General features: G+C 43.5%; 1 protein-coding gene across 2 annotated transcripts in view; it reads left to right on the forward strand.

Annotated features, from left to right (window-relative positions):
* Window positions 1-27,452, forward strand: part of NPAS1 (neuronal PAS domain protein 1) — a 500,301-nt gene that overhangs the window by 381,582 nt on the left and 91,267 nt on the right. For both annotated transcript variants that reach the window (XM_085625659.1, XM_085625660.1), the window contains one exon: window positions 9,569-9,761. In XM_085625659.1, coding sequence (XP_085481785.1) covers window positions 9,569-9,761 — 193 coding nt within the window. The remainder of the gene's footprint in view (window positions 1-9,568; window positions 9,762-27,452) is intronic.

A 27,452-nucleotide genomic window follows, 5' to 3' on the forward strand; every position in this document is an offset into this window, starting at 1 on the left:
TCCACTGTAAACTGTGGCTGTTGGTCAATTGGCTTAGTAGTACCTCCTCAGTACTGCCTTCTCTCATTTTGTAACCTACCATGGCGACACCCTCTATTACGAGTGTTGTTACTCAGTAGGCTTTAATTACAGCCTCCGAGCACAATTTTTTTCAAATAGCAATAGGTCTCGCATTTGCAAGAGTTTAAGCTTAATGGCATTGTAAATGACAATGCCTTTTATTTATCTGTTTTAAGAACAACACATCAATAAAAGGCATTTTCATTTACAATGCCAATAGCTCAAACATTTGTAAATGCAAGACCTATTGCATTGCAAGTGCTTGTTTAAACTGCGGGAGGGGCCAGCAGCTCCTTAGACACTGCAACTGGCCCTTCACCACTGCCTACATGCACAATACTTGCAGCTGCAATGCTTGTGAATGGGTTTCCAACCCATCCAAGTTTGTCACCTGTGCGTGAGCACATGCAGGCAGGCATTCACATGCTTTGGTGCACATTATTGAATGTTTTTTAAAAACTTTGTTACAAAAATATTAAACGACGTCGTAGTGTGCGTTCGCACACATGTTCCTGAATGGCAGCTAATTGTCTAAAACGCTTTTGTAATAAATAAAGATTTACAAACATTTTAATAACGACTGACAATGTCACTAGGCTAGCAGCCAATGGCAGACCTGTTGTCTTTGCCAATGCTTTCTCGAACTGATACTGGAGAAAATAAAATTGTGCTCCACAATTTGTCAACATCCACTTAGTTTCTCTGCTAATGTTATTTGAAGATAAAATCTTAATCAGAGACTTAAATCAAAGCAGCAATAGTTTCAATATAAAACACGTATATTTGTGTAAAAGAAGCAAAATAAAGGTTTGGAGTAATTGACTAACAGACTTTGCGTTGATTCTTTGTCCACATTCCATGTAATTATGCTCAAGGCGGACACACACCAGCCATCTTTTTCAAAAGGTTTTGAATGTGAGTGCAGCGCGTGCTATGGAATTACAGAATCATCTTGCACCTATTCAAAATGTGAGGGCCGCCGATGCTGAATGTTCTATGACTGACTGCAGTTCATAAGGGAATTTGAATGGCTGATCAGTCAGTCCCATATGAGTGAGGGCTACCAGCCCTTGAGTCGCTCCCGAAGGTGAAGCAAAGGATCCTGATTTTCCATCACAATATCCACCCATCACTAACAGTCATTCCAAAATGGCCTTGTTTTGGAAATCCCTGCTTCGTTTTTAGGTCGAGCCTGAGCGAGGCATGCAGTAGTGGAGTACGGCTTTAAAGCCCCACCCACTCTCTGCCCATATTTTTAATTGGCTTGTGCCATTGTCCTTTGTAAAGGCTGGATTCCGATTTGTTATTAGGCTTGTTTGTCCCTCCTTGGTACCGCCTTGCCTGCATTTGTAACCTCCCATGGCGACTGGCCCTTTTACTTCAGTTGTTACACGGTACGTCTTATTTAGTCTGTAAGCACTATTTTCTTTAAAAAGCTTCTCCTACTGCAGGTCCGATGTGCTTTCCCCACCATGAGCGCTTTCACTTCCAAGCAGCCCCGGACAATGGCGGCCAATTCTTTGAAGTAAAATAGGTCTTGTATTTACAAGAGTTTGAGCTATTGCCATTGTAAATGACAATAGCTTAAACTCCCGTAAAAGCGAGGCCTATTGCATTGCAAATGCTTGTTAAGATGCATTGTGACCTCGTTCACTATCGCTATTACTCTTTTCAGTGGTTGTGGGTTTGAGCTTAGAGAGGCAGCGACATTGACACATGCCCTTGCAGAGGAGAGGGTGTAGCTTAGTTGGGGAATACAAGGGAAAATATCACATCAGCACGTGACCTTGTTGAGCATGAGTGGAAGGTAATCTAATTCCATCTGCTCAACGCAGGCCCATCCCCCGCACAAATGCAATCAGATGGACTCTTTTGGAAGCATGTTTTGCGCGGGTAGTTATGGAGTCTCTGAAAGCAGGCAGAGAATAAAAGCAGAGCAGGGTTTGTCCAAGTGCCGGCAGGCTAAACCTCAACTTTAGAAGTGCTGAGGAAAAGGGATGTAGAAATAGAAATGGGTAAGACTAGCAAGTTAGGATGCGTTCAGATAGGTTGACAAGAAATGGCGAGGCTTTAGGAGAGTATGGGGTGGGGCTATAAAAGGTAAGTGCAGATGGGTTCGTTTGTGGTGTTAGGTCATTGGTAAGGAAGTTTACAGTGAGTGGCTAAAGCCAAGGGATGTTTATGGCGTTTGTGAGCTCAACTCGCTTTCAATAAAAGCGGTCGTTCACACTTTGCAGAAGTGGGAGAGGTTTTTCTTTCACCAATGTAGCTTCTTCAAAAAATGTGGTGAGACTTAACTAAAGCATGGGCCTCGTTTTTAGGTCTCGCCTGACCCAGCGCATGCGCTGGTCTGGCGAGACTTATTGAGAGGGCTCCAAAAAGTGCTACCAGGCCAGCCTAGAGCTACAGTGCATGAGCGCGGGCGCGCGCGCCGCGCTTTTCCGCGGTTACTTTCACTTTCGCGGCCACACGGCCGCTTTGATGTTTGATCGCGATCACTTTCGGGGCCGCACGGCCGCTTGGCATAGCCAATAAGTCTCGCTTTTGGGACCTTATAAGTATTTAGTTATGCAACTGTTGCATGGCTAAACACTTAGAAGGTCCCAAAGGCGAGACCTATTGGCTATGCCAATGCTTGTTCTAGATTTCTGACGCCTACCTATGGGGGAGAGTCACTTTATATTTGTAGAAGTTAACCAGGTCTACTTATGTATGTCTGCACATTCAAAGTGACAGTAGAAAATACCCAGCGACAGTCAAGGTCATCTATTGGCAGTTAGTTTGCATTGCTGCAAGAGTCATTACAAGTAGCCCTTTAATTCATAAAGGGGCCGGTAATGGTAGTCACCGCCATCATCTGGTTATTAGCCATGCAGCAACACCCCATGCCAGGCTATTTTGCTTGGAGATTTCACCTGCTGAAAGCAGGCAAAGGCTCATGGTGAAATTCCTTTGGAGAACATGGTAAGTCCAATTCCTATGTTAGTTTCCAAAATCTCATAATACCCTTTATTCCTTCCTTAAGATCCCTCTCCAGATTTACCGGGACCACAGGTAATAGCAATTCTGTGTGTGGAGGCAAATAATGGGTATTTTACTGGGGCACTAGTAACGAGGGGCCCAACAGCCAACCATCCTATAGAATTTCACCAAATCTGCGCTCCCCTTGTGAGTCGAAGGCTTTTAGAAATTCTGGTTCTTTAATGCCCATCACTTTCTCAAATACGAAAATGCCTAACCTTACCTACATTTTAAATTCAATATTTTGCCATCGGGACATCAGTTCAGAGGCCTGAAGAACTCTTCAGGTCTCTGGCAAAATTCAGAAATGGAGGATAACTCCTTTATGCACAAGCCATCACCAGGTGCCTGACAGGTGTACAACAGTGAGTCTAGAGATTGGAGGTAAGCAGTGCTTAATTTGTGCCATTGGTTGCTAGTGGAGGCATCATCCTACGTCGACACGGAGCAAGTGAAAGAAAGGCAACAAGAGAAAAAAAAGAATAAGGCAGGAAAACAGTAACAAAGGTAGAAAGCATTGATGAAAATGGTCCTGCAAGAGTGAGATAAATCAATAGGAAATTTAGAACGGTGGAAGAAAGAGGCCTCAGGTGGAAACAAGAGGAGTAAGCCTTGGTATTAGGCAACCTGGTACTGGACACCCACGGCTGCAAGCATTTAAGAAATACGTTGCAAGCTGCATTGCGCAGCGGCACCAAACTCATTCTTATTTCTAAAGGATGGTGTTGGCCAGGATTGTCTAGAAATGTCACCCGTGGGTGACTCAAGCCAGGATTAGTTCAGCCTGTTCCATTGAGCTTGCTATGAATGCCTTCTCATGCCAGAGGGTCTTCCCGACTTGAGTTTTCCCAAGGAATTCCTTGATGCTCTTATCTGTAGATACCTCCTCTTGCAACTCAATTACCGCCCTACCCCCAACTTTCTCTTTGTTCCACTGTCACACCCACACAAGTATCCAGCCAATCCTACACAATCACTCTGCACCCCAGTCCTTGCCCATGCACAGCCTGGAAATCCCATGTCACCAAGAACACCTACAGCCTTATCTTGGGTAAAGTGTACTGCCACCTATAGGGGGAAATGGCCTTTACAATGCGGGCTGAGCCATGCGTGCCGGTGCCACGCAAGCGGAACAATGCTTGCCTAAACCAAGCATCTGCCTTAACCCCACATATGCCGTAACCATGCATATGCATGGTTAAGACTGTCGGTGGTCTAGATGTGCGGATGGGCGGGGAGTGGAACAGGAAGGATTGGGAGAAGAAGCTCTAGGACGTGGCCTGGTAAGTAGGGCTGGGTGCGGGGGTTAGTTTTTACAGGTGGGGGTCGGTTTTAGGGCTTAGGGCGGGAGTTCGGTATAGTTTTTAGGCATGTGGCAGGGTTTTAGGGTTCAGGGCAGGAGAGTTGGAGTAGTTTTCAGGGCTGGGGCCTGTTTTTAGGGCTGAGGGCGGGGGAAGGGACAGTTTCATTGAGTGGGGGTCAGTTTTCGGGCAAAGGGTGGGGGGGCTGGCGTCGGAGTAGTTTTTTGACAGGGGGTTGGGTTTTAGGCCTCAGGGCGGGGGGAGGGGAAAGAGACGTTTTCAGGGCTGGGGTTCAGTTTTAGGGCTCAAGCTGGGGGGTGCTGGGGTTGGGTTGTTTTTTGGGAGGAGCCAAATGTTAGCATTCAGGGTTAGGAGTCTGGGTAGTTTTATGGGCTGGGGCAGGTGGATTACAGAGCTGGGGTATTGGGTGTTAGGCTGCAGGGCGGGGGGTGCTGGCGTGTACAATTTACCACGCATATCCCTTTAGCAAATTTGCTGTAAAGGCATGCATGGTAAAACGTGGTCGTGGTTCAGACCACATTGTTTAGGTATGTGTGGTTTAGGCATTCATGGTTGTATCGTACAACCCCATAGTGCCTTTCATGGAAACTGCGGAGAGGACATTCAATGCCCTCTGCCCACTCTCACCCGAGACTGGGGAGCATATGTATCAAACGATTTTTTGATCGCAAACGCTGCGATTCGCAAAATAACTGCGTTTGCGATTAAAACATCGGTAATCGGGATGTAGGAGGCAAATCCCATCGCAAAATTAAGGAATTGCTAATTTAGCGATTTCCTAATTTTGCGTAAGCATTTAAGAAATCGCAAATTGCGATTTCTTAAATGATATGTAAAAAGCACCCAAGTTGTGCAAATTATCCTTAAGAAATCGCAAATTACCACCAACTTCCAGTTGGTGGTAATTTGCGATTTCCTTTCAAAAAGCACTTTTTTGAATTTCACAAAGTGCCACGTGGCGCTCATACATGCCCTTAGGGCATGTATGTGCGCCATATGCACACACATGCTAATTTCAGGGGTGCATCAGGGTGTCATCATGACACCCTTGCACCTTTGAAATTATTCTCAAATTGCAATTAGCAAATTGCGATTCGCTATTTGAGAATTACTTCCCATTCATTCCTATGGGTCTCCTGGCCCATAGGAATGAATGGGCAGGTATTCCTTAATTGCGATTTCGCAATTTGCTAATCGCAATTAAGGAAGTTTAAGAAATCGCAAAAAGTTTGCAATTTTTTAAATACATCCCGTTTTGCAATTCTCAAATAGCGATTCTTTAAAAATCGCTATTTGAGAATCGCAAATGGTGATGTTGATACATATGCCCCTATGTCTCAGCAAACACACGGATTGCAACAATAAGGAAGAGATAAGAAGGAGCCTTAGGAAAAAAAACTGTAATTTAACTTCCACATTAACTCACATCAAAGTGGAGGACGTTTTAAGGACAGGAAGCAAAGATTCAGTCTGTCTTTTGTTTTTACTTAAAACATCAGGAATCTCTAACCTGAATTGGGAGTGTTAGCATGTGAAGCAAACACGCCAAGATACACACGGTAAGTAAAGGTTTCCTACCTCTTTTCATTTATTGTATATAAAAACAGCCAGAGGAAATGTTTCCTGTGTAAACCAGTGCTTTGAGGCTCGGGGCAAAGAAACAGCAGGATAAATTGTGCATGTTAATGTGTCTAAGCTGCTCCAGACTCCCGGATCCTCCAGAGCCCCAGAACTCGCTTTGCATTATTACTTATTGATTTTTTCTTCTCCATCATTAGGCAGGATTGGTAACCTGAAAACCTTCACCTTTAGCGTTCAGGCCAGCGAAGCTCTACCAGGGAGACATGTGGGCTCTGAATAGTAATAAGGAGCTGGTCATTGCTATGTGGGGCGCTCGCGATGGCCCTCCATCCAGCTCGCGTGCTCTAGCCTGCCGCCTGAAGCTCAGAGCCACTGGGAAATGAGCAGGAAAACCAGAGGAGATGCTTTCCTATTACATCGGAGAGACCGAGTGCTATTCAAACTGTGGACGAGTCCACCGGTATATGTGGGTGGGGGCGGTGACACATGCCAACCTTTTAGAACAGGATAGTGGGAGATTTTGGAAAATACATGGGGGGATGCATTTTCCCCATTGACTTCTTTTCTGCCAATTTCAGGCAGGACAAATCTAAAGTACAGCCATTTTTAGCTACAAAATTGTGAGTCTCTTGCCTGAATTGGGTCTATTGCAGCTGCGGCCCATGCAGGTAAGAGCGGTGAGGCGGTGGTGTCAGGTGGGGGGGATTTAAATGGACGATGAAAAGGGAAAATTAATTATTTAATTTTCCCTCGTCATCGTCTGTCGAAATCCCCCCTTCCCCACGGACCTCACCACCCTTACCTGCACAGGCCGCGGCTGGTTTATTGGCATGTTTGGGCATGGATGGCTTTTAAGGGGGTGCCATCTCTGGCACAGAGCAGCACTTTCTCTGTCATTGATTAAGGTTGGAAAACATTATGCTAAAAACAGTGGTATGATATAGTGAAAGAAACCATAATGGCAGTGAGTCACTATGTAATGTCGTTTATCACTTATGTCCTTGCTGGGAGTAAGGGTCAGTGGAGGGCCTCCAAATTATCCTCAATGCCTCACCCCCTCAATTCTGATCAAGCACTAAAATGTCCCGCTTTCAAGTGATCTCATATGGAATAATACTTGTTTTATTTTGTTTTGTTGATGGGTGTACCCTCCAGAACACTGAAATTCTTCAGCTTTCTTGCAGTATTTAAAATGTTATGGAGCAAACATGAAAAAATATGTTTGTCATTTTGAGGTGGGGGGGTTAATGCTACAATGTTTTTACACAAGGGTGCATGGCATTAAAACATTTGAAGATCATTGCTTTATGCAGCACAGATCCACCATACCTTTTTACTGTTTTATGAGATCATGGCTCGAGCGATGTGTGGGGTAAAATGGGTTGAGCAGTGTTGTGTATGTGTGTTAGCCGTGGGGGTGGGTTGTGTACAGGCTAGCATGTGTTAGACTGAACAGTGACGGATCTTCAGTAAGTGAGCAGTGTTCAGGGTACAGTGGAATAAGGTGAGCAGTGATTGGTCTACAACAATAGCGATGTCTGTGGTAGAAAGGGTAAGGTTGGTCATGATTGGTTTGGAGCAGTGCTGGTGGGAAGGTGCTGCATGGGTTAGAGAGGGCTCAGTTTAGTGGTTGACTGGTGTAAAACAGTCGAGTGGATGGTATTCAGGTTAGCATGGGTTGACTGAAGCACATATCAGCGTGATCGGTGGGGATAAGGAGGATGGGAACATGGATTCATGTAGATATTTTTAGTTAGCATCCAAGGATTTGCAGGATGAAACTGTTTCAGGCGCTATAACCTTCCTGGATCAGTGGGAATGTGAATGTCAAGCATTGAGTGGGTTCTGGTGGGTAGTTATTGTTCTTGAGGACTTGCATTGAGGTAGGTGTGAAGGGTGGGGTTGCTCCAACGACTGATGATTTGTCATGAATGGGGTGCAATATGTGAAATAGTTTATTTTTAGCAGTGACTGTCATGGACTAGTGGTGGAGATTGTTGAAAGTGGCAGAATTGGTTTGGTGACTAGAGATTTGTCTTGAATACTGGGGTGGCAGAATGAGTTTCTGTAGGTTGTATTTGATCTCAAATATTGGGGAAGGAGAGAATAGAGTATGGAGTTTGTTTTATTTTTTATTTATTTATTTGAAAGGTTTCATATAGCGCTGGCTTGACCTGAGGATATCAGAGCGCTTTACATGAGTATCGGACCATAGTTGCAGGTTATATCATTACAAGGTTACACAGTTTCAGAGCATAGTTACATAATTACATGTTAGGTCGAGAAAAACAATAAGGACATATACGTAAGAGAAAGAGCAGGCATGGGGTAGATTCGGGAGAGAGGGGGTAGGAGCAGGGGAAGTAGACAAAGAATGAAGGAGGGAAAGACGTGGGGGAGGGTGAGAGACAGAGCATGAAAGAGGAGGGGGGTGATGGGGGCACAAACTGGTGGACGAGTATAAGCTGCGTCCAAAGTCCAGTAAGCTGTGATCCCAGGGGAGATGAAATCATTCTCACATCTCCATTGCGTGAGGCTCCCTTGGTGCAGTGGACTCTCTCAGAGGGGTCTCTAAGACTCCAAGGCCTAACTACTGGATCCTTCCCCAACAAGGGGAGAGGCGGTGCTTTGGCAAGGGGGGGACATACCATAACCTCAACTGTGAGTGGCTCCCTTGACGCTGTGGACTCTCTCAGAGGGGTAACTGAGACTCCAGAGTATGAATAATGGATCTTTCCCCAACAAGGGGAGAAGGAGTGCTTAGACAAAGGGCACACGGGACAGGGGGCTAGGCGGCGTAGATACATGTTATGTTGAGAAAAAAATAAAGACATATACATAAGGAAAAAAAGCAGGCAAGGGGAGAGATTCAGGGGAGAGGGGCTAGGAGCAGTAAAGTGGACAAAGAATGAAAGAGGGAAAGAGGTAGGGGAGGGTTAGAGACTAAGCAGGGAAGAGGAGGGGGAGGGTGGAGGGGGCACAAACCGGTTGACGAGTAAAAGCCGCGTCCAAGGTCCGGTTAGCTGAGATCCCAGGGGAAGTGGTATCAATCCCACATCTCCATTGCGAGAGGCTCCCTTTACGCAGTTGACTCTCTCACAGGGGTCTCTGAGACTCCAAGGCCTACCTACTGGATCCTACTCCAACAAGGGGAAAGGGAGTGCTTTGACAAGGGGTGTGATGGTCTCCATGGTTGAAGTGGGGGTGGAATGAATGGAGTAAGATATGCAGAACCAGAGATAAGAAGTGGTTTATGTGCAGAATGATTTGTCGGCGATTAATCAAGACAAGTTTCGAGGGTGAAACAGTCAAAAGGGCATAAATTAGTGTTGACCAGCCTGAATTAATTGGAGTTGCCACTGATTCCAAAAACAACAGCTCTTGAGGAAAGAGGGCAAGAGAAGACCAGACGAGAGGCACATAGATTTGTGAGGAACACTGGAGTACGTTGAATGTGGGATATGAGACACGGACACCATGCAGCATGGCTCTTTGACAACAAACTCACGCATGATGTTGCATGAGAGGAATCACAAAACAAGAAGATATTTGTAACACTCAGACCTCTTTCCCATTTTTTGTAGGTGGAGTTAACGGGTAGCAGTGTGTTCGATTACATTCACCCCGGAGACCACACTGAGGTTGCAGAACAGCTTGGATTAAAAAGCCCTGACCGATCCCCCATCTCCTTATCAACCAATCAGAAGCCTCTCAGCAATGTGTCCTCTTCATCCTCTTCCTCATCGTCGTCGTCTCTGGTTGAGGGATCCGACACAGGTAAAACATACTGTACTTCATTAGAAAACTTCACAGAAAAGATTGTGTATCAGAGTCCCACAGCAAGCAACTGCCATTCACGAAATAAGCTCTGGCCTTGTTCTGAAAGATTAATATCTCAAAAAGGATAATAAACCAATAATTTTTATTCTGAACCCCAAAGAATTTATGAAAATCAATGCATAAATAGAGATGAACACCTGCTATCTGCAGATGTCCTTGTGCCTAAGGTACATGCATTAGGAACCAATCTATCTCCCATTCCACACTTACAACACACTTACAAAGACAACATAAATTACGTCCACATCATTTATATCTACATCACATACCCCAAAGACAACCGTGTCCCACCAAAACCAAAGACCAAAGACGCGACCATGGTCATTAAGTGCAAGCAAAACCCAAATGATGTATAACTAACAAAGGTCCACTCCTACACTGACTGCCTCTCCACTTCCTGCAGTTGTGTTCACAGCTATTTATATCGGGAGTGTCCATGAGAAGTCCAGGAGGGGCAGATCATGCTACATCGATGATGGCGGCTGATGGCCTAATGGATCAGCTCCAGAACTCTGTGTCACAGGTGCAAATATAGTCAATTCCTTTCAACCTTTATTCTCCCAAGCATTATAGAATGAGTATCAATTAGCTAGGTAAGAATATACATCAGTTATTCAATATCAAAGTTCCCCAAGGAGTGAACGAGCCATTTACAAATACACTTTCTGCTATTTTAGGGTAATCTGCTTAGAATTCATTTTCCTACAATGAATCTAAATCACTTAAAATTATCAGTGGATATCCTGAAAATGAGGAATGAATTTGTCTGTGGTGGACCGACACGGAACACCCAGATTTTAGAAGAGACTTGACTTTTGAGTTTTTTCCTTGTTGACCGCTTTGGCTTTCCGCATTGTAAAGTATTTGCAGGAACTCGGGCCCTGGCTGCAGCAGGCCCTTTCATTGTCTGGATGATAGTGGTGGGAGAGAGTACAAAAATGCACCAAAGAGAAGCATAACTATCTTGTCCTTCATATATCACCACCACAAGTATTACTTTCATTCCATTGTGAACTCCTCAACCAGCTCATCCAGTGTTAGCAGTCATATAATTTTTTGACCCTATTCTTGACGGACCTTCACTAAAACATATTTGAGAAAAAACTATAAGCATGGTGCATAGCGATTATGAGCCTGGATACTGGGAGGCTTACAATGTAAGTTTACTACTAAAAATACCCTCTTATCTTTTGCTTTATTTATGCCCGCCTACCTTTCTATAGGCTTATTGCAGGTTACATCTGTTCTCCATGGGTTCGGAAGCAAACAACAAGGCAAGCTTCGTCCAGGTGCTAGTGGCAGCCCTGGCAGGTAAGAGCGGTAGGGCAGTAGGATAGGGTATGGAGGGATTTTGACAAACGATGACAAAGGAAAATTAAATAAAAAAATCATTTTTCCTCATCATCTGTCAAAATCCCCCCACCAGGCCCCACCACTCCTACCCGTACGGGCTGCGGCTGCCAGGTGCATCATTGGGCAGGTTTAAAATAGTGGGTACAAATTGGAGACTGACTTCTTATGACCTGCCATGCATTTCGCGAGGAAAACATCCTTTACCCCGCATGCGTTACCCCGCAGTGCTATTACCCCACAGTTTTTACACCACAAAATGTTTTACAACTCAGGGCTTTACACCGCATACTATTACAAGGCATTCCCCCAAAGTAACGCCACGGTGGAGTTAGAACAGTAAATTGTGTTGTAATGGGGAATGCTTTGTAATAGTTTTTGGTGTAAATCCCTGCGTTGTAAAAGGTTTTTCAGTGTAAAAACTGCGGGTAATGGCACGCAGAGTAAAAGTGTGCGGGGTAAAGTGTCCTATTCATTTCGCGATACAACTGATGTATCAACTAGTGAGTCGCATTGCTAAATTTGCAATTGCAAGAGTTCGCAATACCTCGTTTCATGAAAATTAGTAAGGCATGAGATATTATGCAGCTGCCTGGGAATGCCTGTAAAGGCAGTAGGAGAAAGGGACAAGGGATGGCAGACCTCCATTCTTGCACCTGCATTAAGCAGACCGTGTTCCTTAGAGGAACAGGTGCTGCTTTCAAGAAAAAACATATTTCCTACCAGGAATGACATCAGTGTGGAGCACGCAGTATTCTCCAATGCTACACTGTGCTCTCCCCTGAGACAGGCAGTGACTGTTTCCAAAGAAGAAGCTGTCCTATAGGAATACCTTTCCTTTGTGAGTCAGATACTACACCAATGTGGGTACTGGTATCTGATCAATGGTTTGCTATATCAATAGCAGTTGAAAATCATTGATACATACCATTACAACTTTCAGGTGGGGGGGGGGGGGGGTGGTCTTACTGGGGTTTACCCAGAAAAACACTCTTTTGCAGTCTGGGTGTAGCAAATGTGCCTTATCTGCATGGTCACAGATTTTCTGGATTCTATACTTGCATATATTAGGACTCTGGAACACTACTATCTGTTCCACAGCACTTGGCCCTCAAAAATGTTTTATGTATGGGCCCCTGGGTTTAAAAAGTGTGACAACTTTGAACAAAGGTCTTTGCCACAGGCACCTGGCCACTGGGCAGTGCAGCTGTATGGAGAGGGAAGCTGTTAAAAATGTATCTTCCCCAGAACTCATGATTCAGTCATTAGCTTCAGACATAGCAGTGCTTGTCCTGTCTCCTAGGAATTCGGTGGGGCACTGAAGGGGAAGGTCAGGTTGCCAGGCCACCAGTTGCAGCTTCTGTTTCTGTGCTAATGCAGTCATGGCAACGTACGTTGATTGTTTCCGGGGTCACGCCAGCCCTGTCAGAATATGGAACTGGAGGCCTACAATGCATGCCTCTGTTGACTTGCTAAACAAGCGGAAACAACTAGAATTGTGGTAGCATGCACATGTTGCATGCCTGACTGAATGACATGCCTTACGTAGTTGATGTGCTGTGCGATCCTATTTAAAACTAACTTTTCTCTATGGAACACAGAGTTGTTTATAATACAATGAAGTGCCTGGCTTAGTCTTGGCATTCTCAACAAAGTTCAATTTCCTTCTCTTCCTGCACATAGTGTCTTTTTTACTTAATTTGCCTCCTAATGGTTGCATGCAAGAATATTGTGGGCAAAACATAAATGTGCAAAAATATCAAATCCTAAATATCTAATAAAAAAAATTAAAAGGATGCATGTAAGGGTAACTATATATATTCACTGAAAAAAACAATGGTTCGAGTGATGCTATAGTTAGGTGATGGAAAAAGACATGAGCCAACGTTAAAGAAACCCCAAACTACTGAAATATGGCAGTGATAGGTTAGTGATCTAACTATAACTTGGGCCTATCATGCACGACTTATGCCCTCACATATATTTGTGTACCAAAATGTGTACTTAAAATTAGAGAGCTTTTAAGCAACTGAAATGAGGGGAAGGCTGAGTAAGCAGATGTGGAAAAGGGATGCTGTACTTATGCAGATGTTTCTCTCTTTAGCTGTATTTTGTTCCTACACAAATACCTTCCATGCCTGCATTATCGTCTCAAATTATGATCAAATTCAGCCTGCTCCTCAAGAAAGGATTTAATTTCAACAGCTCATATTCCAACAAACCAGCTTTCAGTTTTGTAGTGAATACAAAATGTTAGCGCTCTAGTTGTTAATTAAAATTCTGTGGTGACGCTGCAGTTGATTAATAGGGAGTAGGAGTGTGCGAAATACGGGTAATTTGATTTTCCGTATTTACGTGAAATTTCGTGATAATTTTATGTAATTATGCAATTATGCAAAACCGTCATTTAGCACTATATTTTAGCGCTAAATGCACTTTTGTATCACTTTTTGATATGAAGGCGCATTTTGCAGTAAAAAATAGTACTACAAACACAGATGGCATGAACAACAGCCCCTCATGTTGTGGCTGTTTGCGTTATTCATCCACGCTCGTGATAACGGTGCGTATTCCTGCAACATGGCGTCATGGTGAAATTTAGAGAATTTTACAAAACAAGCATAATGCAAAATGCCTGAAGTTACACAAATTACACTAGCATAATTTAAATTTGACCCAGCCCAACTAGGGAGATAGCTTACAAGCTGCACCAGTACATGTTTCTCTCTGCATGTCTGCAGTCCTTGTAAAACAATAAAAGCGGTGGTAAAGTTTTGCTTAGAAGGCCGCACATTATGGTGAGAATATTGGGGGTGCTGAATACGAAGGCTGCTTAGTCTTGATTTCACCTCATGCCTTTTTTTATCCTCCTTTATCGCACTGTTGCAGGTTCTTCATCCCTGTTTTCTCCCTTTGCCACTGTTCTTCTGTTTTTCCCTTCCTCTCCCCCGTTTGTGCTTTTCTCTCCCATGCTCTTGGTCATAGTTTGTTGAGAAAAAGTAAGTACCAGCTCAAATTAAGCAGTGCATGTCAGACTGCTTTTTTGATATGGTGAGGAAAGTATGCGAGAACTCAAAGGAAATAGGTCCTCATTTTAATTTTCTAGAGGGCCAACCATAATTGCTATGATAAAAACATACCAGTATCATATGTAGTAAATTCCTTTTAATTTTTCCAGCTTTGATTGCATCAAGGGGGTGTTCAAGTGTGCAACACGTTTGTCGTAAATCAAGAATGTTAGCGCTCTAGTTGTTCATTAGAACTCTGTGGTGAAACTGCAGTTGATCACTGGAGACTTAACTGACTGACTCCTGCTGGTGCTGGGAGTACATTTTTCTCTCTGCATTTTAGAATGTTTTATAGAATTGATGAGGAAGATATTTGAAAACGTATAGAAAATGTGTCTTCATTTTAGCTTTCTAGAGCAATGGTTCAAAACCTTTTGACTTCTGTGGACCTCCAATTAATCACTACTGGAACCTGGGAACCCCCACTAAATTATTATTGGAACCCAGACCACCATTAAGTCACTATTGGAAGTTGGGGGCCCTGCCCTATGCGTTTTAGATCATTTGAAACACAAAATAATACACACAAAATACAGAAACAAGCATTCATCTAACAAATACGCAAAATATAATTCACAAACAAATCAAAAAAATCAAAATGTTACTTTTAATGGGAAGGTTGAAGCCTTTCTAAATTCAATTGACGTCACTCATCATCCATACTATATCTTGTATGATGCACTTGCACTGCTCTCACAAATCAATCTGGGGATACTAACTTAATTTTAGGCCTCCAACTTTACATTTTGCTTCTTTATTTATGTACAATTTCTTAATTTGTTAATATTGTTAAATTTTCTAAGCAATCACAGACCCCCTGAGAAGGCTTGGTGGACCCCCAGAGGTCCCCGGACCACAGGTTATTAACCACTGTTCTATAGCACGAACCAGAATCTTTATGACAAAAATAATCCTAATTTTTGCTCCTTTACTGCAGTTTCCTCTGTAGGAAATGTGGTCAGTTTTACAGTTATGATTCCATCAAGATGGTGTTTAGGTGTGCCACGCTTTTGCCACAAATATTGAATGCTAGCACTCTAGTTGCTCATTAGAACTCTGTTACTCATAGAAAGTGTGTCCTCATTTTAGCATTCTAGAGCGCTAACCACAATTTCTATGACAAAATGAACCCCCCCCTTTTTGCTAATTTCTAAATGAAATGCTTTAAGTTTTACAGTTTTAATTCCCTCAAGATGGTGTTCAGGTGTGCCACTCTTTTTTCATGCGAGCACCCTAATTATTCATTGGATTACTGTGGAAAGCTGCAGTAGAACATTGGGGAATCAAATGACATGATGTGGTTGTTGGAAGTACATGTTTTATTCATAATATCAGACTTTATTCTCACATGGCTCAGGAATATACTATAGAACATGTGCTCTCATTTTTGCTTCTGCAGCACCTTCGAGAACCTTTATGAGCAAATTATGAGAGAAAGCAGTTTTCTCTCAAACATGGCTCATCAAATCTCAGCAGAGGTAATGGCGCGCAAAACACATGCTATTTTGCCCCAAAGCGTGCCATGATTGATATGGAATGGTGTATTCCATAGACAGACTTTGGTGCTCTCTGCTGGACTCGTCTCAACTTTCAGAAGTCAAAGATGGCAATTTGCATTTAAGGATTTTAGGCATACAGAAGTTAATTCAAAATAGTAAAACTCAATTAGTTAATAAATCAGAGTCCAATGCTCAGATAAAGTACAGAATCAGTCAAGAAATTAGTAAAGTTCTTATCACCAAAATACAGGGTCTAAGATTGGGGGAAATTGCAGCATAGCTTTGCCTTCTAAAGAAAGTGGAAAGGGGTGCAGCACCACATCAAGAAATCATACTCTTTAATAGGGTTCGAAACAAAGGTATTCATACATTTTCTACAATAGTATATGGTTCACATGTTCTAAACCAATCAGAATAAAGCAAAAGAGAAACTGAATACATTCAACATTATTCTCATAATTCTTCTGCATTGAGCTTTTCACGAACAATAGTCTACACATTGAAAGACAAAGTTACATAATATGTGATTCTCCCTGGGGCAGCTAGGTTTAATTTTGAATTTAGAACAGTCTGTGAAAGTTTTAGCCTTTCTCTGTGGGACACATTTTAAGTTTTATTCTAGTGAGACATTAAAATACCCATCTGTTAAAATGAAATGTCACAAATGTAATGAAGTCTATGATCTAGTTTGCCTTAGATTAGCTTGAGTACACATTTTCATTGCTGCAAAGCATTAATTTGAACAAACAACTATATCAACGGTCACCATTTTTCAATAAGTAAAATAATCCGAGAACTCAGCAGAATTCCTAAAATGAATAGACCATCAACAACAAATGATTTATATTTTGACTAAAATCTGTTATCACTCTTCATATGTGTTTCTTTTTGTGGTCCTCAAAAACAGCTTTACACTACAATGCATTTCAATGTGGGTCATGACTTTGGGTCCTGTAATATCTGCTTGTGATGGCTGCCACAATATGTGGCGCATGTTGTGGCCGGCCACTCGAATGAGGGTCCCTTTTAGACTCCGCCGCATGGCTCCTTATATTTTTGTATTCATTTCTTGGACGCATGGACCTGTGGTGACTGCCACAACATATTATTCTTGTTGTGGCCAGTCTATCAGGATTAACTTGTCCCCTGTAAATTGGCTAATAAGCATATCTTGACACCAATAGTCCCTATAGCTATTCCTTTTTACCTTCCTTCATGCCCAGCCCAAGCCTCTCCCTAAATGGTAATTTCTTTAAAACAGCGAAACGTTTTTATATCAAATTACCAAAAGCATGCTTTCTGAGAACATTCTAATGTTTTGCCAAGTGTTATTCTGTTCAGCCATTTTTTCCTGTTTTTAGAGAGGAAAGCTTTCAATCGGAATTAACATGGTAAATAACACTTTTGGGACACTCCCTTCTTCTTGTCCTCCGTTTGCAGATCAGCGTGAAACATTACATTAAGGAGGTGAAGCGAATTAACTTTTTTAAAAATGTTTGGTGCAGATTAGTGTAACTGCACCAAAGTTAGACAAAAACAAAAAAACTCTTTCTATGGAAACTCTGACTTAACTATAATGACAACAGTGCTGACTGCCACTGTGTAAAGTATATGTATATATAACCAAGAGTTAACCATTTCCATGCTTATGACGAGCTCAGCTCGTCATGAGTCACAGTGGAGCTGTGCTCATGACGAGCTGAGCTCATCATTACGTCCGCGGCCCGCCCACGCGCAATAAATTCCCCGCCTGTGTGGGAGAATGGGAGAATTAATCAGTGGGCGGGGTCGTGACGAGCTCAGCTCGTCATGAGCACAGCTCCACTGTGAGTCATGGCGAGCTGAGCTCATCACGAGCACAGCGGTGACGCCCCCCCCCCCTGCACCGTGGGGGAATTACCCCCGCAGGGAAGGGGTTAAATTGAGGTTATAGATAGGTGTTGAAATAAGATAAACATTAACATTTACAAAATGAAAAAACACTGAAATTCTACCGTTATAGTTTAGTGAACAAACTATAACTCGTGCACTCATCAGACAATGCTTACAATCTTACATATTACAGCACTCATGACATATTAAATGACGCAATTGATGATATTTCTGTACAAGCAAGCTTTCTGAGTAAAGTTCTGACTTTTTTTCCCTCCAAATTTGGAGTAACTATTTTCTGTCATTTTTTCAGTTTTGAAAAGCAACCTTTTCTATGGTGTACTAGTAAGTAAAGACTTCATCAGCATAAAGTATGCATCATGTACATAAACATGAAATGTCTTTGCTTCAGTTTTGCAAACATATAAGTGCTGGGGCCCCATGTATTTCTTAGGAGCCCAGAAAAATTGCTGCTGAATACCAGTGTTGCAGAAAAAAACAGCTTAGTTTTGATTCCGCCTCATTCCTCTTTATTCAGCCACCTGACCCTTCTGTGTCTCACTCTTACAGGTTATTTTTGAATCACCTCCCTCTCACCTGTTTTCCTATCTTTCACTTTCTCCATTTTCTGCCTTTTTCTTACTCCCCTTTATTCTGGGACAAAACCAGACGATGAAAAAGAAGTTTCAATTCCCATGCCAGCCTCAGCACAAATTGAGCTAGGTTTGTCCCTGACTACTTTATTTTTTCTGCCCTCCTGTCTGTCACAGGCATTTACATTTTTAGAAAGATTTTTTGCACATTGCCCGTCTCACACTTTTGCTCTTTAAACCCATTTGCTCTTGTAGCACTAGTCCCCACTTTCCCATTTGCACAACACAACACAATGTTAGCAATATCTGTACTAAAGAATGACACTTTTTAAAGTTTTTTATGGCAAACTTTTCATTTCTATTCTTAAAGTACTATTTTCACTGAGTACCGTGACTACAGAGTACTGCGATTCTGTAATCCCTGTATAAACGCACATCTCTAATTTCTTTTTAATCGGCGACTAGTGATGCACTCAGTCACCGATTGTTAACCCCTTCGCTGCTGCGGACATTCCGCTGCAGCGCTGGGGGGGGCAGGGGGGCAGCGCGGCGGGCCTGTGCTCATGACGGAGCCGCTCCGTCATGAGCCACAGTTGAGCTGTGCTCATGACGGAACGGTTCCGTCATGACTCCGCCCATTTGCGTTGTCGCCCCGCACAGGCGGGGAAACAGCGCCGCGCAGGCGGAGCGGCCGCCGACAGGATTGTCATGACGGAACCGTTCCGTCATGAGCACACGGCAACCGTGGCTCATGACGGAACGGTTCCGTCATGAGCAGGGAAGGGGTTAAGACATCAGAACTTGACTGTTATAAGTTATTACAGTCAAGTTCTGATGTCACAATGCCTACTGCCAGAGCCAGCAGCTGAGCTGAAAGGCAGGGCAGGTCACAGAGCATAATTGAAGCAGCTGTTTAAAGCAACAAAAACGAAAAATTAATTTTCTTTCTTCTGCTCTATTTTAATACCTTACAATGACAAGCAGAGAGAATTTGTTTATATTTTTGCACTCCTTAGCTAGAGAAAAGCTAGAATCTTTCTGCATGTTTCTACTATTCCGAGCTACTGCAGCTTTTGTTATTTAAACTGACTATTATTGAACGGTTCTAAAATCTGTGTGCAACAAATATCTTAACAGGTTTTTGATGTGTTTAATTTTGTACTAGAGGTTTTATTTTTATTCTTCATGTTTGTAAACATGCTTGCTCTTTTATATGAAAGAGTTACACACAAAGGTTTTAAGTGGTTTGTGGGAAAGGTGATGGTGTGACCATGTACTATGTGTGATAAAATACCCCTTGTCGTCCATGACAAGGATATTCAAGTCACCTCAGAGTTCCATAACGTTATAAAGGAACTGCTAGGTGACTTGCAATATCCTTATAATGTACGACAGGGTTCTACTTTATCCCTTATATAATTGTATCTATATTGTGCTTCTTATCTCCAGTGAGGCGTTTTACGTAGAGATATCATGTTATTGATGGGAGTACTATGCATGGAACTGTGTTCCTGTCACATGGCCTCTATAGATAGTGTTGAAGCCATGTGTGAGGACAAGTGATGTGCTTCTAACTTGTTCCTGTTGCTGCAGGTAAGCATTGAAATTGATGCCAAAAAGAATGAGGGGTCGAACGTTTACCCATCCTACGTCCTATAGATTGTGTGTGCAATGCACAGTGCCACTTCAAGGCCACTTCAAGGCACTGTGCATTGTACACAGAATCTTCACTTCCCAGGCACCCCCTATTCAATCCAACTTACTTCATCCGCGTCCCTCGACGTGAGCTGCATTCAGCTGCTCTCCAATTGGCTTTTGCTCCTCGTGTCAGAAGAGTAAGAGCAGGAGGGCACTCATTCCGCGCTGAGGTGCCGGCCCTTTGGAACGCTCTCCCGGTGACCATCAGGAGCATCCAAAATCACTGGTCATTTAGAAAGGCTGTGAAAACTTGGTTATTTCCGGCCTAATATCACAGCCTTGTCTCTCCTTCTGAAGTCTGCTTTGGAACCAGCGCTGCGACACCCCAGGGCTGAGGCAGCCATGAGCTTTACAAATTTATTAACATATTTACTTATTAACATAACATATATAAGAGACAGGATTGTGCAAGCTGTCACCTACCATTTGATAATGCAGTCTACGAAAGTGGTACTTCACTGTTTAGCAGAGAACTTGAACAGTTCTGACAAGACATGGGCAGATTAATCATATTTAAATTCTCAGGGGTTTAGTGGATTAGATATTTTTAAAGGGTGTGGCTCCAGAACATCTAGCCGAAAATATTGTGGGGCACTAATATGTGCCAAAATATTTGAGGAATAAAATATTGAAAGTTAAGTATGTAAACATTTTCTATACATAACACCACATACAAGTGCGTTGCGAATATATATATATATATTCAAAGTACATTGATGTGGAGTTAAGAATAGTAAATCTGTGCTTCCATGTGTTTCAATATTTTGTCAACGATATTGGTGTGCCATGATATTATTGTACTCAAGAGTTTAATCATTAAACTTAATTTAGTGAGGGGTAAATGAGTGACAAGCTAGCTTAAACAAATACTGACCTTGGTAAAAGAGAGAATGCATAGAAAAAGCAAGTGAGAGTTTACCATTAGACCATCGCAAAAACAAAACTAAGGCAAAAGACAATGGAGGGCCAATGTTTAATGCCCTAGTCATAATGCAAGATGCAAAATATGCATTGATGATTTACTAACAGAGCAGCACAGCACACAGTTCCCACCTTTATGAACAGACATCAATTTATAGGAGCTGAGCAGGCTTCAATAGTGCTGGAAGTCATATACATGTATATGCTGGTGTAACCCATATAGTTTGCCATGTTCCATTTGGATAAGGGCACAGCCGCCGACTGGCTTAAAAAGATCTCTTTCTCTCAAATCATGAGTCATTGTCAATGCTCCCAGTTCAAGTAGAAGATTACTGCCTGGTAAAGCAAAAAATGCTTTATTTTTGACTTCTTTCCTGCTTTCAAAACCTTCATTTTCAATTAAATACATTTCCTCCCTCTTATCTGTTCCCAAATGCAGAGGCAGGTCTTGAAGGGCTCTTCCTCTGCAATCCACAGGGTATTGAAAGGCTCTTCCCCTGCAGTGCCACTTATTTATTTATACCCATGATATAGAAACATTAATGAAATAATGAGGACCTGCTCTCAAGTAGTGAATGAAAGTTGGTGTTCGAGCTGTAGAAAAGCAGACAGGAATTAAAACAAGGTTTGGCAAAGACAACTGGTCTAGGTTTAATATGTTAACACATGAAGCATTAGCACATTAGAGCAAGAAACACAGGAATGAGCCAGTAGAATCAAACAGAGAGTGCCTTTATGCAGTTCAATGCAAGCAGTCGATTATCACCTTCGCTGCTAGGCCATTTGAAAACCTTCCTGAGCATTCCGAGGCTGAGAAAGCAAGGAAAGGAGACAGCACTGACCTGCTTCTTCATGGATAGCTGGCTGTGAAGAATGATGCCAAGGTTGCCAGCATGTTCGGTGGGTTTGGGATTTGGGCCCAGCTCTGGTGGCCACCGTTCGTTGTTCCAGAGGATGTCCTTGCCTTTCCTGAAGACGAGTACTTCTGTCTTGTCTGTGTTAAGTTTGAGACAGCTGTTGTTTGTTCAGATGGCCACATCTTTAATGCATCTTTGGAACTTGTCTTTGATGGTCATTGGGTTATTGGTCAGGTAGAGGATGAGTTGGGTGTTGTCCGCATAGGAGATGATGTTGAGTCCATGGCTCCTGACAATGTTGGCCAGGAGTGTCTTGTATACGTTGAAGAGGGTAGGTCTGAGGGATGATCCTTGAGGTATACCGCAGGTGATGTTCTTAGGGAGTGAGGAGTAGTGAGGGAGGATGGTCTTCTGCATCTTCATGTGAGGTAGGATGTAATACACTTGAGGGCTCCTCCTTGCATTTCGATCTGGTTGAGTCTGTTGATCAGTGTGTGGTGGAATTCGTGTCAAAGGCTGCTGAGAGATCGAGGAGGATGAGGGCTGGTGTTTCGCCATAGTTTAGCAGCACTCTGATGTAATCTGTGGCTGTGACTAGAGCTGTTGGGGGCTGTGGTTTGCTCTGAAGCTGGATTGGTAGGGGTCCAGGAGGTTGTAGTTCTCCAGATGGATATTGATAGCTTTCTCTGTGACCTTGGCTGGGAAGGTGAGCAGGGATCGGTATTTCTTGGGTTCTCCGGGGTCCACAGAAGGTTTCTTCAGCAACGGCTTCACGTCTGCATGTTTCTATTTCTGAGAGAAGTGAGCCATGGTGATTGAAAAGTAGAGGACCTTGGTGAGTTCTTTGCTGATGGTTTGATTGCCGAGGTTGTAATTGTGGTGGGGGCAGGGGTCTGCAGGGGATCCAGAGTGGATGTATCTCATGATAGAGGCTGTTTCCTTATCGGTGAATGTGTTCCATGAGGTGAGCTGGTGTGGGTGTGCATCAGTCAGTGTGAGGAGGTTGATGTAGTTCTCGGTGGAGTGTTGGGGTGGAAGTCTTGGTAGATGGTGTTGATTTTATTTTCGAAGAAGTCCGTCAGGGTGTTGCAGAGAGCGTGATGATGTTTTCAGTGGCCGAGGGGTTGGTGAACTCCTTAACTATGTTGAACAGTTCCTTTCTGTTGATGGAGCTGTCATTGAGGCGGGCAGCTAAGGCGGTCTTCTTGGTGATTTTCAGGAGGTGGTGTTATTGGTTGAGGTCTTTGAATGGTTTTCAGTCCTCAAGGGTTTTGCTGGGATTCCATCTTCTTTCCTTCTGTCTGCAGTTGTGTTTCTGGGTTTTCAGTTCTGCTGTGAACCTGTTGGGGTGTTGTGTTCGTTTCTTGGGGTTGGTGGGTTTCCTTGGTGCGACTTCGTCAGCGATTGCCGTGATCCAGTCCACAAAGGTTCCCGGTGCTTGTTCTGTGTCTTTGGTGGTGGTGAGTAGGTGGGAGTTCCGGGCATTGGTCGATCGTTGCTCTGATACCTTTGACCAGCTGCACAGTTTCTCGTGGAGGTGGGCGTATTGGAAGGCCAGAGATGATAAAATGGACGCAGTGGGGATCGGTCCAGGTGAGTGCATCAGTGTGGGTGTATTTTACTCTGATGTTGACTGGGAAGTTCGGGTAGAGCATGTGTCCTGCGGTGTGGGTGGGGTCAGTGACTAGCTGTTTGAGTCAGAGGTTAACCATGCTTTATAGGAAGTCGGCAGTGTTGGCGTCATCAGTGTTCTCAAGGTGAAAGTTGAGGTCTCCTAGGAATATGTAAAGATGTGAGTCAATAATGATAGGGTCAGTGAAGTCGGAGATAGTGTTGTAGAAGGCACCCGGAGGCCTGTAGGGTGAGGGTGCTCATGATGGTTGTTTTGCTGTTTGAGCTGGAAGTGAAGGCGTTCCATGAAGGGGGTGGAGTCATCTGTGGTGGCTGAGCATTCAAGGTTCTCTTTGTAGATAATGGCGATGTCTATACCGTTTCGGTCAGATAGGTCCCGGTGTACGATCTTGTATCCGTCGAGGGTGGCTGTGGCGATGTATGGCATGGATGCATGGTTCAGTCAAGTTTCTGTGATGAAGACAGCATTCAAGGCATGAGTCGCAATGGTATCTCAGATGTCTGTGGCATGTTTTCCGAGTGAGCGTGCATTGATCAGCAAGCAGTTGATCTTTCTGGAGATGCTGGCGTCGGCCTTGTTTGTGAGAGTGTGTGTCATGGTGTGGCTAGTTGGAGAGGCATCAATGGTAACCTCGGTGTCCAGGTGAAGCCGCAGTTCCGGCAGGAGAGAGGTCCTTTGGTGGTCCTGCGAGTGGTATGGGCGCAGTTGTTGTTCGCCTGGCATCTGTGGTTCAGGGCTTGAAGTTCGTCCGGGGTGAAGCGGTGGTGGCCTGTGGAAGTTGGGGTCATACGCTGAGTGTGGTCCAGGAACATGCACGGCGTGCACTCTGCATGCATCTGCTGCATGGTTGCAGTGTGGTCTCCATGCTGTAGGGAAATCAGGGTGCTGACAGAGGGGGGAGAGAGGGAGTGGTGGAGGATTTTGTGGGGGGAGGTACCAGACACATTGGAGGGTGGAGCAGGTGGCAAAGCGTGGGGCACAGCTTACCTGGGGGGTAGCAGTGGGGGGCACCAGCGGTGCTGTGAACAAGAGGCGGGACCGGGGGTGAAAGCAAGCTGGGCTTGCCCGAGGGATGGGCAGGCGGGCAGATGGGCACTGAAGGGCAAGAAGGGCACACAGAGCAGAAACAAGGCTGCCAGGGGCAGGGAGGTGCATTGTGGGGAGGATAACTGCTGAGGAATAGAGGTGCTGAGGAGGCAGGGAGGCAAACATTGAGTGCAGGCATAGAAAAGGGGAAAGTATGGCGGAGAAACAGCTGGGGCGGCTTATCTGAAAACTGAAGTGACAGAGGGGTGGCCCAGCCTTCTCCAGGCTTTTGGCCCAGGCTTTGCCAGGGTGCCACCCGCGTGCATCCTGCGATGCCGGAGGAGGCTCCATTGAGTGTTTGTCCACATAAGGTATTGATGCCAAATTTGTGTCCTTTTTTTCCAACATCCCCCATATTAAAAAAAAAAATAGCTGCAGAAGATAGCATCATATTTTTTCCATGTAACAAAGGGTTTGCGGTGCTAAAATTACCATCTTCCCAGCTTTCAGGAACAGGCAGACGTTTGTCAAACAACCTACTGTTTCTACACAGTTTTGACATTTTACTGGGACATAGTCTATTTTTCGTATATTTTTTGTGCTTTCAAACTCCTTCCAGTTAGTAGTGGAAATAGGTGTGAAACTAATAATAGATCCCAGCAAGCTATACATTTCTGAAACATAGACAGCATGCTGAATTTAGCAAGGGCTCTTTGTGTAGATTCTTCAAGGTTTTCCTATAGTAACAGTTGAAATAAAACAAATATTGAAATTGAGTTGAAAAAAAACAGGCATTTGTACCTACGTTTTTACCTGTAACTATAGCAGATTTTTTAAAGCAATATACCGTTATGTCCACTGAACTCTCCTGGTTTCAGCGATATATAGGGATTTCAGGTTCACCAAGAACCCGAGGTACCCAGAGCCAATAACTGAGATGCCCCTGACAATGGTTTTTCATTGTGAACTGGGTGTACAGCAATTAATTTGGTAAAATATGAATATTGAAAAGTAGGTATCAAGGAAACCCATGTATTTCCGAAATGGGAACAAGATATGGAGCTTAGAAGCAATGGCTATTTGCACATCTTTGAATTTGTGGGTACCCATACTAGCATGTGAATTAGAGGGCATTTTTCTAAATGACATCTTTTTACACACTGTCTTCCTTTGGAAGGCACAAATGCAGAGGAAGACAATTTTTAATAACACTTGTTCTACTATTCTGTGTTCCCTAACTCGCCCAATGAAAATGGTAGCTCACTTGCGTGGGTAAGCCTAGTGCTTGCAACAGGAAATGGCCCAAAATGCAATGTTTTGTAATGTGCCTAACTGTCGAGTTTGGGCCCTAGCTCAGCCGGCATCTATGAAAAACTAGCAAACCTGTACATTTTTTAAACCTAAACACGTATGGGACTTCCGTGGCTCTCTCCATAATTTTGCACCCAGAATCCCATACAAACCTCACAATTTTTCTAAAAAAACAAATTTTTCTCACATTTCTGTGATGGAAAGTTCTGGAATCAGTGGAGAGCCGCAAACTTCCTTTCACCCAGCATTGCCCCAAGTCTCCTGATAAATATGATACCTCACTTCTGTGGGTAGGCCTAGTGCCTAAGACAGGAAATGGCCCAAAATGCAATGTGGACACATCACATTTTTCCATTGAAAACTGAACTTTTTTTTTGCAATGTACCTAGCTGTGGATTTTGGGCCCTAACTCAGCCAGCACCTAGGGAAACCTAGAAAACCTGTATCTTTTTTAAAACTAGACACCTAGAGGGTGGACTGACTTACGTCACCACGTTTTTTACCCAGAATCCCTTGCAAACCTCAGATTTTAACTAAAAAACACATTTTCCTCACATTTCTGTGATGGAAAGGTCTGCAATCTGCAAGAAGCCACAAACTTACATCCACCCAACATTCCTGCATGTCTCTGGATAAAAATGGTATCTCCCTTGTGTGTGTAGAACTAATGCCTGCGACAGGAAATGCTCCAAAACATCTATCACAAAATGACCTGGTTTTGCAAGGCGGTAACCTGTGTTTTTGGTCCCGGGCTCAGAGACCATCTAGGGAAACCTACCAAACCCAAAAATGTATACAAACTAGACACGTAGAGGACTCCACGGAGGTGTAGCTGGTGTGGATCCCTCAACGTTTTCTTACCCAGTTTCCCCTGCAAACCTCAAATTTAGCTAAAAAAATCAATATTTCCTCACATTTGGTGTGGGGTCACTGCACCGGCACAAATTTCCTTTCACCCTGCGTTTCCTTAAGTCTCTCGATAAAAATGTTACTTCACTTGTGTGGGTGGCCCAAGTGCCCGTGACAGGGAAGGGCCCAAAACGTACTGTGCAGACATTAAAATTATCTATCACAAAACCCACACCTATCTGGAATTCCCCAGGTGTCTGATTCTGGAAGAATCTGGCACAGTTCTGCAAGGAAAATATGTGACTTTAGTCACAGTTTGAGGTTTGCAGGGCATTGTGAGTTGGAAAACTTATTGGGATCCACGAGAAGCACACCACCCTGTACTCCCCTGGTTGTTTAATTTATGATAATATCTAGAGTTGATAGATTTTCCCTAGAGACAATGTATACCTTGGCAGTGAAAGGAAAAGACCAATATTAGTGCACAATCATCTATTTCTCAAGTACACACACATACTAGGTGGATTTGACATGAGGGTGAGGGAAACGTTCAAAATGTATATTTTATTAAGAAGAGATTTCACAAAAATGATATGCACTGGTAATAATTGAAAAGTCAAAAGAATGATCCAATGACTCACAGCTTGTGAGCTGTAAAACTGCAACAAGGCATCAGCTGCTTGTGGGTACCCATACTAGCATGTGAATTAGAGGGCATTTTTCTAAATGACATCTTTTTACACACTGTCTTCCTTTGGAAGGCACAAATGCAGAGGAAGACAATTTTTAATAACACTTGTTCTACTATTCTGTGTTCCCTAACTCGCCCAATGAAAATGGTAGCTCACTTGCGTGGGTAAGCCTAGTGCTTGCAACAGGAAATGGCCCAAAATGCAATGTTTTGTAATGTGCCTAACTGTCGAGTTTGGGCCCTAGCTCAGCCGGCATCTA

This window comes from Triturus cristatus, chromosome 9 (genome assembly GCF_964204655.1).
Source record: "Triturus cristatus chromosome 9, aTriCri1.1, whole genome shotgun sequence".
NCBI classification, from domain to species: Eukaryota; Metazoa; Chordata; class Amphibia; order Caudata; family Salamandridae; genus Triturus; species Triturus cristatus.